At 39.6% G+C, this 15,257-nt stretch overlaps 1 protein-coding gene across 2 annotated transcripts in view; it reads right to left on the bottom strand.

The window, feature by feature from the left end:
• Positions 1 to 15,257, bottom strand: part of ARID2 (AT-rich interaction domain 2) — a 161,057-nt gene that overhangs the window by 36,762 nt on the left and 109,038 nt on the right. For both annotated transcript variants that reach the window (XM_005297955.5, XM_065557432.1), the window contains one exon: positions 5,907 to 6,055. In XM_005297955.5, the coding sequence (XP_005298012.1) occupies positions 5,907 to 6,055 (149 nt within the window). The remainder of the gene's footprint in view (positions 1 to 5,906; positions 6,056 to 15,257) is intronic.

Below are 15,257 nucleotides of genomic sequence, written 5' to 3'. Positions count from 1 at the left end.
CACTCTGACAAAAGAGGGGAAGGTAGGTAGGAAGTGCGACTATGCAGAGCCATCTCAAATAACTTGGTTACAAGTAAGTAACCTTTGTTTCATCTTCGAACGGCTCTGCATATTCCCACTTATGGAATAAACCGATAGGCAGTGCTGAAAATAACCTGGAGGCGGGGACAGAGTCCTAACTGAATAAAGGCTGCAACTCCTCTCTACCAAATCCAGCATCTCTCCTAGAGGTCAAGTCTAAAGCATAATGCTTATAGAAAGTATGAACAGAACTCCAGATAGCAGCTCAGCTAATCTCCACAGAACGGACTTGTTTAAGAAAAGCAAAAGAAGTTGCCATGGCTCTAATGATATGTGGTCATATTGTCCCACGTATTAGAGTCTGTGCCAAGGAATAATGTTCAATAATACATTGCTTAATCCATCTTGAAATGATCTGAAAAGAAAGGCCATATCCCATGCAACTTTCAGCACAAGAAACAAAATAAAAACAAGCAGGATGATTTATGAAAACTTTTAGTTATGTCTAAATAATAAGCCAGGGCCCTCCTTACACCTAAAGTAGGCAAAGCCAATTCATTCTTATTAGAATGTGATCGGGGGGGGGGGAGGGGAGCAGCAACTTGATGGACTGGTTGACATGAAAATCAGAAACCATCTTTGTCAAAAACCTGGGATCAAGCCAACGAACAACCTTATCTTTATGGAGAATCAGCGATAAGAGCATTCTGTTCACTCATCTTTCTGGCAGATGTTATAGCAACAATTAAAGCCATTTTAATAGATAAAATAATGTGAAGAACACTCAGCAAAAGGGTGGCTTCATCAGCCTGGCTAGAACCAAACTGAAATGCCAAGAAGGGACAGGCTCTCTCAACTGAGGGTACATATTAGACACGCCCTTCATAAACATCTTAGTAGTATTATGTACAAACAATGATCTACCATCAATTAAAGTATGATAGGCAGAAATGGCTGCCAAATGAATCCTTAATGATGAATTACATAACCCTTCAGATTTTAAAAACATCAAATATTACAGAACACAGAGTATGGATGCTGAAGCAGAAGAACTGCCCTTGCCAGTCATCTAAGTCACAAATCTGGGCCACTTTGACCGGTAACATTGTCTGGTTCACTGCTTGCTAGTATTAATCAGCCTATTGTCTAACAGCCAAGAAACAAGACTACTGAAGATCAGATAGACTCAAAGTCCATCAGATGGAGACACTGTAGGTCCAGATGAAGAATCCTCCCTTCCTGCTGAGACAACAGATCTGGTGACCGAGGAAGATGCATGAAGACTCCACCAAACAGATGGAGGAGATCGATCTACTATTGCTGGCACAGCAAAGCTGAGATAATGAGAATCATCCTCTTTCTATCCTGATGTATTTTCCTTACCACTTGGTGGATCAATGGAACAGGGAAAAAGCAAAACATCTGACAGAGATTGGCTTTCCCTGCCATCTCTGGAGCAGAAGAGGTGACACTTCTTGTTGAACCTTCTTGCAAACAGGTCCACATCTGGTTGACCCCATCCAACAAATATGTCATGAGCCAACTGGTTCTTCAGAGACCACTCATACATCTGAGACAGTGTCTGCCGAGATGGTCTGCAGTCACACTACACTGCTCTCTCTTGCCAAATGCAGGGCCACTGGAAACACACTGTGGAGGATGCAACAATCCTATAACCTTATTGCTTCTGCACAAAAAGGAGAAGAGTGAGAACTCCTCTGCTTGTTGACATAACACATTGCAGAAGTACTGCCCATTACTAATTGTACCACTGTTCCCTGCACACAAAAAGTAAAGATCTGAGGGCTAAATTAATGGCTTTCAACTCCAAGACATTGATTTGCAGAAACTTCTCCTGATGAGACAATGTCCTCGAAGAGCCAGATGATTCAGATATCAGAATGTCTCTGAAGACATTCGTATTAATTAACCACCACTCCAAGGAAAGTAAGGTGTTTGGAGGTATAATGACCCACAAGTACAAACTGTCCCGACTTGAACATAAATGTGAGACATCCAGTGCTGTAGAGGCCTCATTCTCAGATGGGCAAAAGGAGTCACATATGTAGTTGTCACATGAGACCCAGAAAAAAAAGATTATTTTTCGAGTTGGATACTCCTGAGCATTGCAAATACACTGCCTCAAACTCAGAAACCAGTCCTCTAGTCCAAAGGCCCTCCCCCTTGCACCAGTATAGAACCTATTAACAGAATTTTCTGAGTCCGGCATAGATTTGATTTTGCGGTATTAATGAGAAGACCCAGGTCCAAGAATAGTTTGGTTGCAACAGCAATATTGCTTAACAGGTCCTTCTACACAGTGGCCTTCTATAGCCAATCGTTCAAATAAACGTAAGCAAAAATATCTTGCCTTCTCAGATGAGCCGCTACCACAGAGAAGCATTTTGTAAATATTCAGGGTGCTGTTGAGTGGACAAATGGCAGTACTTTGTATCGGAAATGGCATCCTGCCACCACACATTCAAGGTTTTTGCTATGAGTGAGACTTACTGAAATGTGAAAATATGCATACTTTAAATTGAGAGTCATGAACAAATCTAAAAGGAAAGGTAAGGGATTATGGAGGCAGAGGTTAACATATGTATCCAAAATTTCCAAATGTACACCTCGACCCCGATATAAGGCGACCTCGATATAACATGAATTCGGATATAACGCGGTAAAGCAGTGCTCCGGGGGCCGGGCCGCGCACTCCGGCGGATCAAAGCAAGTTCGATATAATGCGGTTTTATCTATAACGCAGTAAGATTTTTTGGCTTCCAAGGACAGCGTTATATCGGGGTAGAGGTGTTCTTGTTCAGGTTCCTTAAATTCAAGACTACATGAACCCCTCCAACCATCTTTCTTCTGTACCAGAAAATACTGTGAATAAACCCCCTAACCTCTGAGATGTTCTGGCACGTTTCGACTGCCCGTCAGAAGCAATTATTTATTTCTGAAAGAAGAATATCTTTGTGAAACTGGTCCCTGAAAAGGGAGAGGCGAGTGGAATTGTTAGGGGGTAGTTTCTCAAATTGTATGTCACAACCTTTTTATATAATTTCTAGAATCCATTGGTCCAATGTAACTCATCTCCAAGTGCCGATAAAAATGAGCTAGCCTGTCTCCAAACAAAAGGGTAGAAAGATCCTGACTGAATGGTTCTTGACTCTTGAACGTCCCCATCAAATCTGCAGTCTGGTGTTTTGCGACAAGGATATCACAGAGATGGCAGGCTGTTTGGATTTAGACTACAACTTAAAATGCCTTCTCTTATGATGACTGATATGAAGGCGGCTGTGGTAACTTTGGTGCTTTTGAATAGCCAAAAAATAAGAGGACTGGGAGTAAAACTCTCTTAGGTAATGAAAGGAAGGAGTAGGAGGTCTCTTGGACCCTGGATCCCAAAACGACCCTGATCCAGAGGGTCTGGCCTCAATGGCCTCCTTAAGCGGCAGGATCTGTAGACAAGTCTGCCTATCCTTGCAGGTCCTGGGCATAAAGATCCAACAGATGGAACGGGCAGAAGGAGAGTTGCCTTCTCCCAGGCACCTGAGGCACATGGTCGTCTGACACTGGGAAGACATCTGGGCATGATGCACATCATTTAAAACCTGACTTCTTCTTCAGCTTTGGTTCTGCTATAACCCTGACCTACAAAACAAAACAAACAAACTACACTAAGCTAACTAACTAACCCCAATAAACAAACATCAAGGAGAAAAGACTCTGGATCCAAAGATACTGGAGTGGTTCACTTCTGTCCAGGCATGTGGTTGGAAGGAACTGGGGTGGTAAAGGGTGCTCAGTCCCTTATATATCCTTGCTCTCAGGACTTTGGGAGATGCCAAGAGGAGGGGTTGGGGTTATGAGAGTGCTCTAACAGACACTGCTGGGAGCAAGGTTCTACCATAAGGCACCACAAGATGACACAGTACCCGTAAGTGTAAAGATACAGAGCCACTCAAAGTAGTAGTATCGGTTACATCTTCCAAATGCACTTTAGAGGACCTTTGAAAACTGCAGGACCACACCCGAAAACTCATAATAAAAACCACAGACACAAGAGAAAGATCTGTTCAATAAAATAATAAATCAAATATAACCTAACACTAAATATATAGACAGACTATTTTTTAGAAAATGTAGCAAAACATAAAAAACATATATTTAAACAAAGTAGACACTAAATGTCAATTTTAACAGTGAAAAGCTACCAGAATGAAGATGATGTTTGAGAAACAAATTTGTGGATGTATGGCTCCTGCAAACACCATCGTAAAAAAAGGAACAAAGGATTACTCATCAAAGCATACTGTACTTGTAGTATATGCAACCCAGACTGAATAGCAGAGCTTTTTTAAAAAAGAAAGTCTTTGCTAATCAAGTAATTAATAAGGATCCTGGATGCCATTCATTCAAGATCATATCAGTAGAGGAGCATGGCTCCATAGATACATTTATTGTTAGGGGGAAAAAAAGAGAAGACATTTCTAAGATAGTTTGAATTCATCTTTATATAATGGTCCATAATATTATCTTACATTTATATAGTACCTGTCATTCTAAAGGATCTCAAAGGCCTTCAAAAGCTTTTTAAGTACAGGAATTATATCACCTACCAATGAAACACAGTCACCTCTGAGGTGGAAACATGGCAGTTATTTAACTGCACATAAGAACAAAGTACTATTCAGAGGACTGATCCAAAACCCATTTGATGTCTTTCCATTGATTTCAATGGGTTTTGATCATGTCTTAGAGAAGAAAATTAAGAATACCACATCAAAGAAGAGCTTTGGATAAGTTCAAAAGCTTGTCTCTTCCACCAACAGAAGCTGATCCAATATAAGATATTATCTCATCCACCTTGTCTTGCTAATATCAAAGTAAAGTCACCATGGAAATTTTTGGTAGACAGTAACTATCTTTCAGTATTCCTCCATATCAAATTCATATGCTTCATCTTCACCTTCAGAGTTATCCCAATTCCACCTGCTAACGTCTCATCCCTAGTTGCATGATACTCCCCTGAGCATACCCTACACTCTGACAAATCAGTTCTGCTCCTTTGATGCTCCCTTTGTCTCCTCCTAAGTGTGCTCTCACACTTTTGCTCATGACACTGCCAGTTACTTCACAACCCCATGTTATGCAATCTCTCTTCTTTCCTTCCAAGTCACCATTACATTTTGCTATTATCTTTCAATCACTAGCCTTCACCCGTATTTACTCCAGACATTGACCTAAATCTGATATAATATTTTAAAATGAACTCTCAAGAAGCATGTGTAGCAATATGCTTATGATCTTACACTTCTATAATGCTCATCCAAGCATGCCCTTCTTCCTCATTCTTGTTTTTTTTTTTTTAAAACCATTCCTTGCTGTGTTGTCTATTTCAGAGTGTAAGTAACTTGAGTCAGAGATTTGTCTCATTTAATTGCTTGTGAATCCCCATAGTACTAAATTAATAAATTAATCATAATCCAAACAGGAGTTTGGCTAGGACATAAAAGGTACACACTCCTTGCAAAACTGGAAATATGAGAAAGGAACACATTTCATGTTTCAAAGCTAGCTGTATAACAAGAAAATAGTAACTGTTCCTATATTTGTAATGCAGAAAAATTAGGGAATATAGTTATTGTGACTTACATAACTACATACAAATATTTTAGTCTTAACTGAAGTAATTTTAGATTAAAAGCAATTTTTAAATATTTAATAATATAAAATTTTAATATTTTCTTCTCTTATCAGATACTGATACCGTGTAGAGATACTTCAGGAAAGAGAACAGATAGTACTTTCAGGGATCACATTCCAAATAAGAGCTTCTGCAATATGTTAGTAAATTGTTGTTAAATAAAAGAGCTATTTACTTTTTACAAGATTGCCACAGACACATGAAGTTCTGTCCAGGTTTTTTCACTTGCTCGCCATGTTGACTTGGTGCTGGGTATGAAGAAGGCTGCAAATTGATCTGCTGGCCCTGTACTTGCATTGTTGGTACCGGTGTCACAGGTGTGCTCTGTAGAAAAGTTTCAAACACAAAGGGTTAAAACAACATACTAGAAGATAAAAACACACACTTTCCAGTTTATTCTGTTGCTTTTTATATTACACTTTATTAACAATGAAGTTTTAGATTTTAACTCACTGAATTTTGAGTAAGTGGTAACATATGTAATAGTGAAACTAGAGGAAAATATTATTTGATAACCCTTGAATTATGTTTTGTACAAATTCTTCTGATATCTTAATTGCTGTAATTTAAACACAAATTCAAATACTGAATTATGAATCAGAGGAACACAATATTTGGTTACTTCTGCAGCATCTACATGCACATTAACAATAACTATACAGGAGTAGTGAAGTCTCATATTATTAATTATTTGAGAGTGTAGTTTAAAGTATGAGTTACACAATTTTTGGACACTTGTCACATACTTTAGACCTTTTCTGTTCTGCTTACAAGGAATGTTATTCACTAAATCAATACACCTAGAACACCTAAACTGAACCCTTTCACAGAGGATTCAATGCACTATCTTTACAAGTCAGTAAGTAGATAGGTAAAATGAGGCATCAAAAGTTACTACAGTACCACTTTTGAAAATCTCACCCACTCATTCACTTTCTCTCTCTCAAATGTAAAATATCCCAGTGTGATTTTGTTAGTGTATGGAGAACTAAAGGACTTTCTCATGGAATCCACACGAGCAAAGATTCTTTAAGTTCCTGTAAAAAAATTAGCTTATGTACCGTTATAGAGAATGCTAGAAGCCTTGCATTTCTGACCAGCCATAACACATAACAATGTGCTTTATGGAGGAAGTAAAACCATTTCAGTATGGAAATCCACCCTCCGCTCCCTTCCCCCCCCCCCCCCTCCCATGTTTCAAGGGACTGTTTTTAAAAATGAGTAAAAATAATCTTTTTTCCCTTTACAGGTCACTTTTAAAAAACTCAGTATGAGCCTTTTTGGTTCTTTATGATATAAAAAGAAAGGCTGAAATGTGGATTCCCCTGCCCGCAAAAAAAAAGTATGTTTCCCCCCCTGTATGTTGCTTAAAGCTGAAATACAAGTCTTTCCCATGCTATTTTTCCTACAAGTCTCTGGACAACTGGAGTACTAGTAAGATGATGACACCAAAGATATTAGAGCCACTGAACAACAGAAATTCAACAATTTATTTGTTTAATTTAAGGCTAAAAGAGCTCATGATACATAACTATGACCTTCAATGAGAACTCTTCAAAAAATAAAAACTTGACACTCCTAATTTTCCTAAGGCTAAAAACCAAAAACATCAGTGTGTATAAAAGGACCAAATAAACCCACTTTTCAGGCTTCCCTTTATACACAGAATCACAGAATCATATAAATGGAGGTCTCTTCCAGTCCTAAAGAAGTCATCAATTCCAGCCTCCTGTGCTGTGGCAGGCCCACCTAAACTAGAACATCCCTGACAGCCTGTTTTTAAAATCCTTCAATGACAGGGATGCCACAGTCTCCCTTGGAAGCCTATTTCCAGAGCTTAACTACCTGTATAGTTAGAAAGTTTCCCCCACTATCAACCTACATCTTCTATGGGGCATATTAAGCCCATTACTTATTGTCCAACCTTCAGTGGACCTGGAGAACAATTGATCACATCCTCTTTGTAACAGCCCTTAACATATTTGAAAACTGTTACCAGGATCCCCTCCCAGTCTTCCTTTCTCAAGACTAAAGACACTCAGTTTTTTTAATCTTTCGCCATAGGTCAGGTTTTCTACAACATTCATCATTTTTGTTGCTTTCCTCTGGACTCTCTCCAGTTTGTCCACATCTTTCCTAAAGTGTGATGCTCAGAATTGGACACAGTACTCCAGCTGAGGCCTGCTGAATGCTGAGCAGAGCAAGACATTTACTGCATGTGACTTACATACAACACTCCTGTTCATACACTCCATAATGATATTAGCCTTTTTGGCAGCTGTATCACATTGCTGAGTCATATTCATAACCCCCAGATCCTTTTCAGCAATACCACCACCTAGCCAGTTATTCCCCATTTTGTAGTTGTGCATTTGATTTTTCACAAGTGAAGTATTCTGCATTGTCTTTATTAAATTTCATCTTGTTGATTTCAGACCAATTCTCCAATTTGTCAAAATCATTTTGAATTTTAATCCTGCCCTCCAAAGTGCTTGCAACCCCCTCCAGCTTGGTGTCATCTACAACATTTACAAACACACTCTCCACTCCATTAGCCAAGTTATTAATGCAAATATTGAACAGTACCAGACTCAAGACTGACCTCTGCGGGACTCCACATTTGACAGCAAACTACTGATAATTACCCCAGGTACGGTCTTTCAACCTCTTGCGCGCTCACCTTATAATCATTTCATTTACACCACATTTCCTTAGTTTGCTTATGAGAATGTCATGTGGGACTGTGTCAAAAGCCTTACTAAAATCAAGATATATCACATCTTCTGTTTCCCCTCATCCACTAGGCCAGTAATCCAGTCAAAGAAGGAAATTAGGTTGGTTTGACATGATCTGTCCTTGCCAAATCCATGCTGGCTATTCTTTATAACCCTATTATCCTCCGGGTACTTACAAACTGATTGTTTAATAATTTGTTCCAGTATTTTTCTAGGTATCAAAGTTAGGCTGGCTGGTCTATAATACCCCGGATCCTTTATGTTCCCCCTTTATAAAGATAGGTACTATGTTTTTCTTCTCTAGTCTTTTGGGATCTCACCTGTCCTCCAGGAGTTCTCAAAGATAATTACTAATGGTTCAAGATTGCTTCTGCTAGTTCCTTAAATACCCAAGGATGAATTTCATCAAGCCCTGACAACCTGAATAAATCTAACTGATCTAAATATTCTTTAGCCTGTTCTTTCCCTATTTTGGCTTGCATTCCTTCTGCATTGTTGTTAATATTACTTGTGTTGAGTATCTGGACAGCATTAACCTTTCAGAGAAAACTGAAGCAAAATAGGCTTAGATACATCAGCTTTCTTGATGCCATCAGCTCTCCTACCCCGCTCAGTAGAGAGTGTACGCTTTCCTTCGTCTTTCTCTTACTCCTAATGTATTTAAGGAACCTCTTCTGCTTGCCTTTTATGTCCCTTGCTAGATCTAACTCATTTTGTGCTTTAGACTTTCTGATTTTGTTAGTACACGCCTGTGCTATTCTTTTGTACTCCTCCTTAGCAATCTGTGCATCATGGAAGAGAAAAAGAATAAGGGTCAATTTTTTCTTTTTATTTTCAAGTCACCTTCAAAAATTATGTACAATACTTTGCTTAAGTCTTTTCAACATCATTCCTCAGTATTTCTAGATTAGCGTTATGGGAACTGAAATCAACAAACTATTTAAACATGTTTCATTTGTACACTATACTTGTATGGTTTTCTCTGCTGTTTCTTACAGGTACACCTCTACCCCAATTTAATGCGACCCGATATAACACGAATTCGGACAGAACACGGTAAAGCAGTGCTCCGGTTCGATATAACGCGGTAAGAATTTTTTGGCTCCCGAGGACAGCGTTCTATTGAGGTAGAGGTGTACCATATAGAGTACTCATCAGTTACTCAGGAAATACCAACTCTGGCAAACCATAGGTAAGCACTATTGGAATTGCCAAAACAGTAAAACAAAAAGAAATTTGCAAACCATGAAAGAAAGGAAGGGGAAAGCTTACAAAAATATTATGAAACGTTTGTAGCACCTATGGTCCATGAGTTAAAAAAATATGTCTGCTGCTGCCTGAAGAAGAGGCACTGATGGCCAACTATCCATAAATAAGAATAACTTTGCAATTATACAGCGGTTTTCATCTTAGAATCGCAAAGCTATTTTGCAAGTACTAAACAATGAATCCTCACAAAATACCTTATGTTGTAGGCAAATTAAAGTGGACACTATATGAATGACATTAAACAACAGTAAAAGAAAATTAAGATTGTAAAATCAAACACTCAAAAGTTAGATTGCCCATGCAACCTTAATTTGCCCCCCTTGTGCATATGGATTATGATACAATCGTTAATTACACAATTACATTTTTCCACAGGACTCCTGCTTCATTCAATATACAGGACAGATTGTGCTTCAGGAATAAGTCAGGGTTCTGTAATGAAGGACACTTGTCTGTAAGCCCCCATCTTGTTTGTTGCTTGACGTTGCATCCTTAATATTCTTTTAACATATTTTAACTGTAATTTCCTAAGTTTAAAAAAACTGAAAAACAGAAATTTAATCCTGCGGAACCATACTGAATTCCCAAATAGGTCACCAGCAGGATTGGGACCTTTACATAAACAATACAGATCTCTACCACTTGAGCTCATGGAGTATATGGTAGCAGTAGAAGACTATCTTTTATGTGGACCTAACACACACTTTGGCAGTGGGTTTCACAGCTATTTGTTAGATCATTAGGAATGTAGAGACTCCAGAATTCTGGGTTCTATTCCAGGTTTTATAGAGGAGTGTTCTCTAATGGTTACAGACCCTTCTGTTCCTAGTACCCTTCCACCACAAACAGCTGCTAACCCACTGGCTCCTGATCATCTTCCCTCCCCTCCCCCATTCCTGCCTGGCTCCTGACTCCATCCCTATCCTCCCCATTCTGTGGCTCCTGCCCTCCCACACTCTTCTCTCACCCTCTCCCCTTCCCAGCTCCTACCCTTCTTCCCACTCACTCTGCTTCCGCTGTGTCCCTCCCCATCTTCTGCCTCCTGCTCTTAAGCCTCCCCTTCCCCCTCCCCCCGCCAGGTTCCTATACTCCCTCTGTTGCTGTCCCCCTGCCCTGCATCTCTTCCCCCCCCCCTCCCCCCCTGCACTGCTCCTCATGCCTCTGCATTCCTTCAGGCAACTTCCTCCTTCTCCTCCATGCTGCCTGGCTACCACCAGGGGAGAACTAAGAGCACTGGAAAGAGTCTCCTTGCTCTCAGTTCCTATGCTTGGTGACACAGAAGCTCCTACAGCCCAGGGATGGATCACGCTCAGTTACTCTGTAGAGATAGTATATGAGAGAGTCTGGTCAGCACAAAGGAGTGGTAAAGAGATGGAGCATGGTCATTGCAGATGGAATAATTGGAGAATGTAGCTGTCAAATTCTAACAAAAATCTACTGAGCATGTGTGAACTGAGATTTTTCAGCAAACTATAACTTGGCCAAATGTTGGCAGTTTCATGGGGATGACAAAAGGCACATCCCTGACGCCAGAATAATCTCTCCTGCCAAATTTTAAGTCCCCGCTCCAAAGCGCAAAAGCATTAGAGCTCTCAACAAACAGGTTTAACAATTTTTTAAACATAACTATATTCCCCCCTTCATTTCATTATAAGAAATGGCTGAAGGGCTCTACCAGAAATTTAAAAAAAAAATCTGCCTGAAACGAACACCTCACATGGAAAATTTCAGCCCAAACTTCTGAAGTTTGGCCAAGTTATAAGCAAATGAAAACAGCATCTTATAATGGAAAGTGTTGGGCAACTGTAACTGTAGACTTCACTACCTGTTCAGTCTGTAATAAAGAACACAACAGTGGCATGCCCAAATTCTTGAAATCATTTCTTGTAGGGGGCATTACTTCCAAAATGCCAGCAGAAGCAGTATGTCTACACTGTAAAGTGAAGGTGTGACTGTAGTATGGGTACTTTTAGGTGACCTTGTAAATAAGAAGCAGGCAGCAGTATCTCCCGTCAATGTAAACAAATTTGTTTGTCTTAGCGATTGCAGAGTAAAAAGTAGGACTGAGTGGACTTGTAGGCTCTAAAATTTTACACACAGTTTTGTTTTTGATTGCAGTTATGTAATCAAAAACAATTCTGCATTTATAAGCTACACTTTCATGATAAAGAGATTGCACTTCAGTATTCGTATGAGGTGAATTGAAAAATACTATTTCTTTTATCTTTTTTACAGTGCATATATTTGTAATAAAAATAATAATATAAAGCGAGCACTGTACACTTTGTATTCTGTGTTGTAATTGAAATCAATATTGAAAATGTTGAAAAACATTCAAAAATATTTAATAAATTTCAATTGGTATTCTATTGTTACAAGCGCAATTTTTAAAATCGTGATTAATTTTTTTAGTTAATCGCGTGAATTAACTGTGATTAATTGACAACCCTAATATAAAGCATAAGAGAGAGACAGGTGGATGAGGTAATATCTTTGATTGGACCAACTTCTGTTGGTGAGAGAGACAAGTTTTTGAGCTTACAGAGCTCTTCTTCTAATATTCTGGGACCAACACAGCTACAACCACACTGCATAAAAGGTATTATATTCATTTAATTCATGTTGCAATCCATGTCTCAATGCTCATATTTCAATGTTACTCAACCTCCTAACCTCAGACAACTCTGTTAAAATTGGTAAATACCATCTTCGAAATAAGGCCTCCTACTATCCTTTAAATTTCAGTTTTAGATAAAATGTAAGCACAAACACAAAGGATCCAGCATCTGCAAAATCCAGCAGTCTACCCTATCAAAACACCTCACTTTTAAAATGACTACTCTAGTCAAAGGGTCTATACTGGCTTTTGAGCCACCAGAGAAGCTACACAAGTGCAAACCCTGTAGATGTTGTGTGTCAGTAGAAGAGGCAGCTGGAGTAAGGTTCTTGGAGCAAGTTGCAGGAGTGCAAATCATGGTTAACACCAGTGCATTAGCACAGTGACTAAAATGCAGTGTATACAAATCCATAAAGGTAAGGAAATAACAAAACAGCTGGTACACAGTGAACTGGTAACGAAACTGATAACGATTAAATTTTACAAAATGGAATACATGATCTATTGAGATATAATAATTGAGGTCCAGTCCTTCATGCAGCTCCATATGGGGGACCCCTGGTCTCATACAGAGCTATTTTCAAGATCAGGGCCTTACTCTACACTTCTGCTCCCTAATAATATATAGATACACACACAGAAACACGCACGCACGCTGTGATTGTCACATGTGTGTGTGTTTGTGTGTACCACTACTTGTGCAGTGAATAGTTAATATGAGACAAATTTTCAAAAACACCTGTCATTTCCCAAAGTTATAGGACTTAGGAGCCTAAGTTACTTAGCGCTTTAGAAAATTTTATGTTCTCAAAATATTATATTTATCACAGGTAGCTTACATGTGGAAAATAAAAACAGCAGGATTTTGAGGGGGTATGAGGGAGGGGTTGGGTAGGGGGATAGGCATTAAAATAAATTTCCTCTTTAATGATAGGAGATTATTGAAGTTCAAATCTAATTGCATCAGTGTGCTTCAGGAATGAATGACAACCAAATGAAGAACTTCTGTATTTTAGTAGCTCCAGCTGAGCAGTTCATTTGCTCTGCGGATAGGAATGAATTATGCCTCCTGGGGCTACGTACTTGCTTTCTGGTGAATGGAAACTCAGCCTACTGATCAATGGAAGATTGGAGCCAATGTTTATACTCCTGCTCACAATTTTAGCAGCCTGCTTCCCACACAAGGATGCTACAAGTGGGCTGCCTTAAGAAAAATGGAAGTGTCTGTTTTGATGATGGTGAGGGAGGGACTGATTTTTTTTAAAAAGCCAGATAGGCAATTAAGTGTAATTTTCTCACATCCAGGCATCTGGCATGACATTAGAGCGCTTCTATGAAGCCAGTTGGGACAAACCAACTTGGTCATGTTCAACATGTTTTGTGGGAGCTTGGGGGGCGGGGGGGGGGGGGGGAGGGGGAAGTAAGTAATTACTCATTTATTTTTCTTTCTTCATGCACCAGTCCAGCACAATGCCTCAGGGCAGTAACAACCCATAAACAGAAAATGTGTAAATAAAGGGAGAGAAAGCCACCAAAGTAAGATGCCAGCTCCCTCCTCCCTTCAGATTACACCTAGGACTGGCTAAATGCAGATGCTACTGGAGAATATCACCTTTAAACAATGACGTGTCACATGCTCCTGTTTGAGACAATCCACTAAACACGATATTTAAATACAAAATCAAATCCTATATCTATATAATAAGATTCCAGGATTGTCACTCTGTGTGTCACTGTAAAGCCTAGAACAAGGGTCGGCAGCCTTCGGCATGCAGCCCATCAGGGTAATCTGCTGGCGGGCTGCAAGACATTTTGTTTACGTTGACTGTCTGCAGGCACGGCCCGCCACAGCTCCCAGTGGCCATGGTTCACCATTCCTGGTGAATGGGAGCTGCAGGAAGCAGCGGCCAGCACATCCCTGTGGCCCGGGGCGCTTTCCGCTTCTCCTTCACAGGACATGCCGCTTGTCTGCTTCTCCTTCATAGATCATGTTTTCTAGACCTGTAATTGTTTTTGTTACTCTTCTCTGGACTTTTTCCAATTTGTCCACATCTTTCCTGAAATGAGGCACCCAGAACTAGACACAATACCCCAGTTTAGGACTAATCAGTGCGGAGCAGAACGGAAGAATTACTTCTTGTGTCTTGCTTACAACGCTTCTGGTAATACATCCCAGAATAATGTTTGCCTTTTTTTTGCAACAGTGTTACCCTGTTGACTCATATTTAGCTTGTGATCTACTCTGTCCCCTAGATCAGCGGTTTTCAAACTAGGGCCGCTGCTTGTTCAGAGAAAGCTCCTGGCGGGCCGGGCTGGTGTGTTTACCTGCCGCGTCTGCAGGTTCGGCCGATCGCGGCTCCCGCTGGCTGCGGTTCGCCACTGCACATTGGCAATTTTCTTTTGTTGTCAAACAACTTTTATTCAAATCAAAGATCATGTGTCAATCAGAATAATGTACATCTTTGACTTTCATTTAGATTTGCAAAATTTTCACAAAGTAGCATGTGTTCTCACAGTCAAAAGAAAATTATTCATCTTTAGACAAGAAATCTCTTCAGGTAAAGAGTTAAGGCATCAGACAGATTTCAGTAGAAGTCTAACTTGATGACAGTGCAGGAGTACCACATTGATGAATCAGGCATCAGCTCCTAAGTGGATTCTAGTTATAGCTCTGTTTGTGTCCATAATCTACATCTACTAAATACTGAAAATGAATGAGTATCAAGTAATAAAAGTTTCTTAACTCAACGCCTAAGAACACTAACCCAAACAAAGATTTCTCTGATTTTTTCCCCTCTCTCTCCACAATCTGTCTTCTTCTTACCACCCTCAAATTAGTTGATATCTCTTTTACTCTAATTCAGAATATGAAACAGTTTCTTAAAATGAATTCTCCTTACATGAA

The sequence above is a fragment of the Chrysemys picta genome, chromosome 1, assembly GCF_011386835.1.
Source record: "Chrysemys picta bellii isolate R12L10 chromosome 1, ASM1138683v2, whole genome shotgun sequence".
Classification (NCBI taxonomy): Eukaryota; Metazoa; Chordata; order Testudines; family Emydidae; genus Chrysemys; species Chrysemys picta.
The sequence above is the reverse complement of the archived record's forward strand: the minus strand, read 5'-3'. Positions and strand labels throughout refer to the sequence as shown.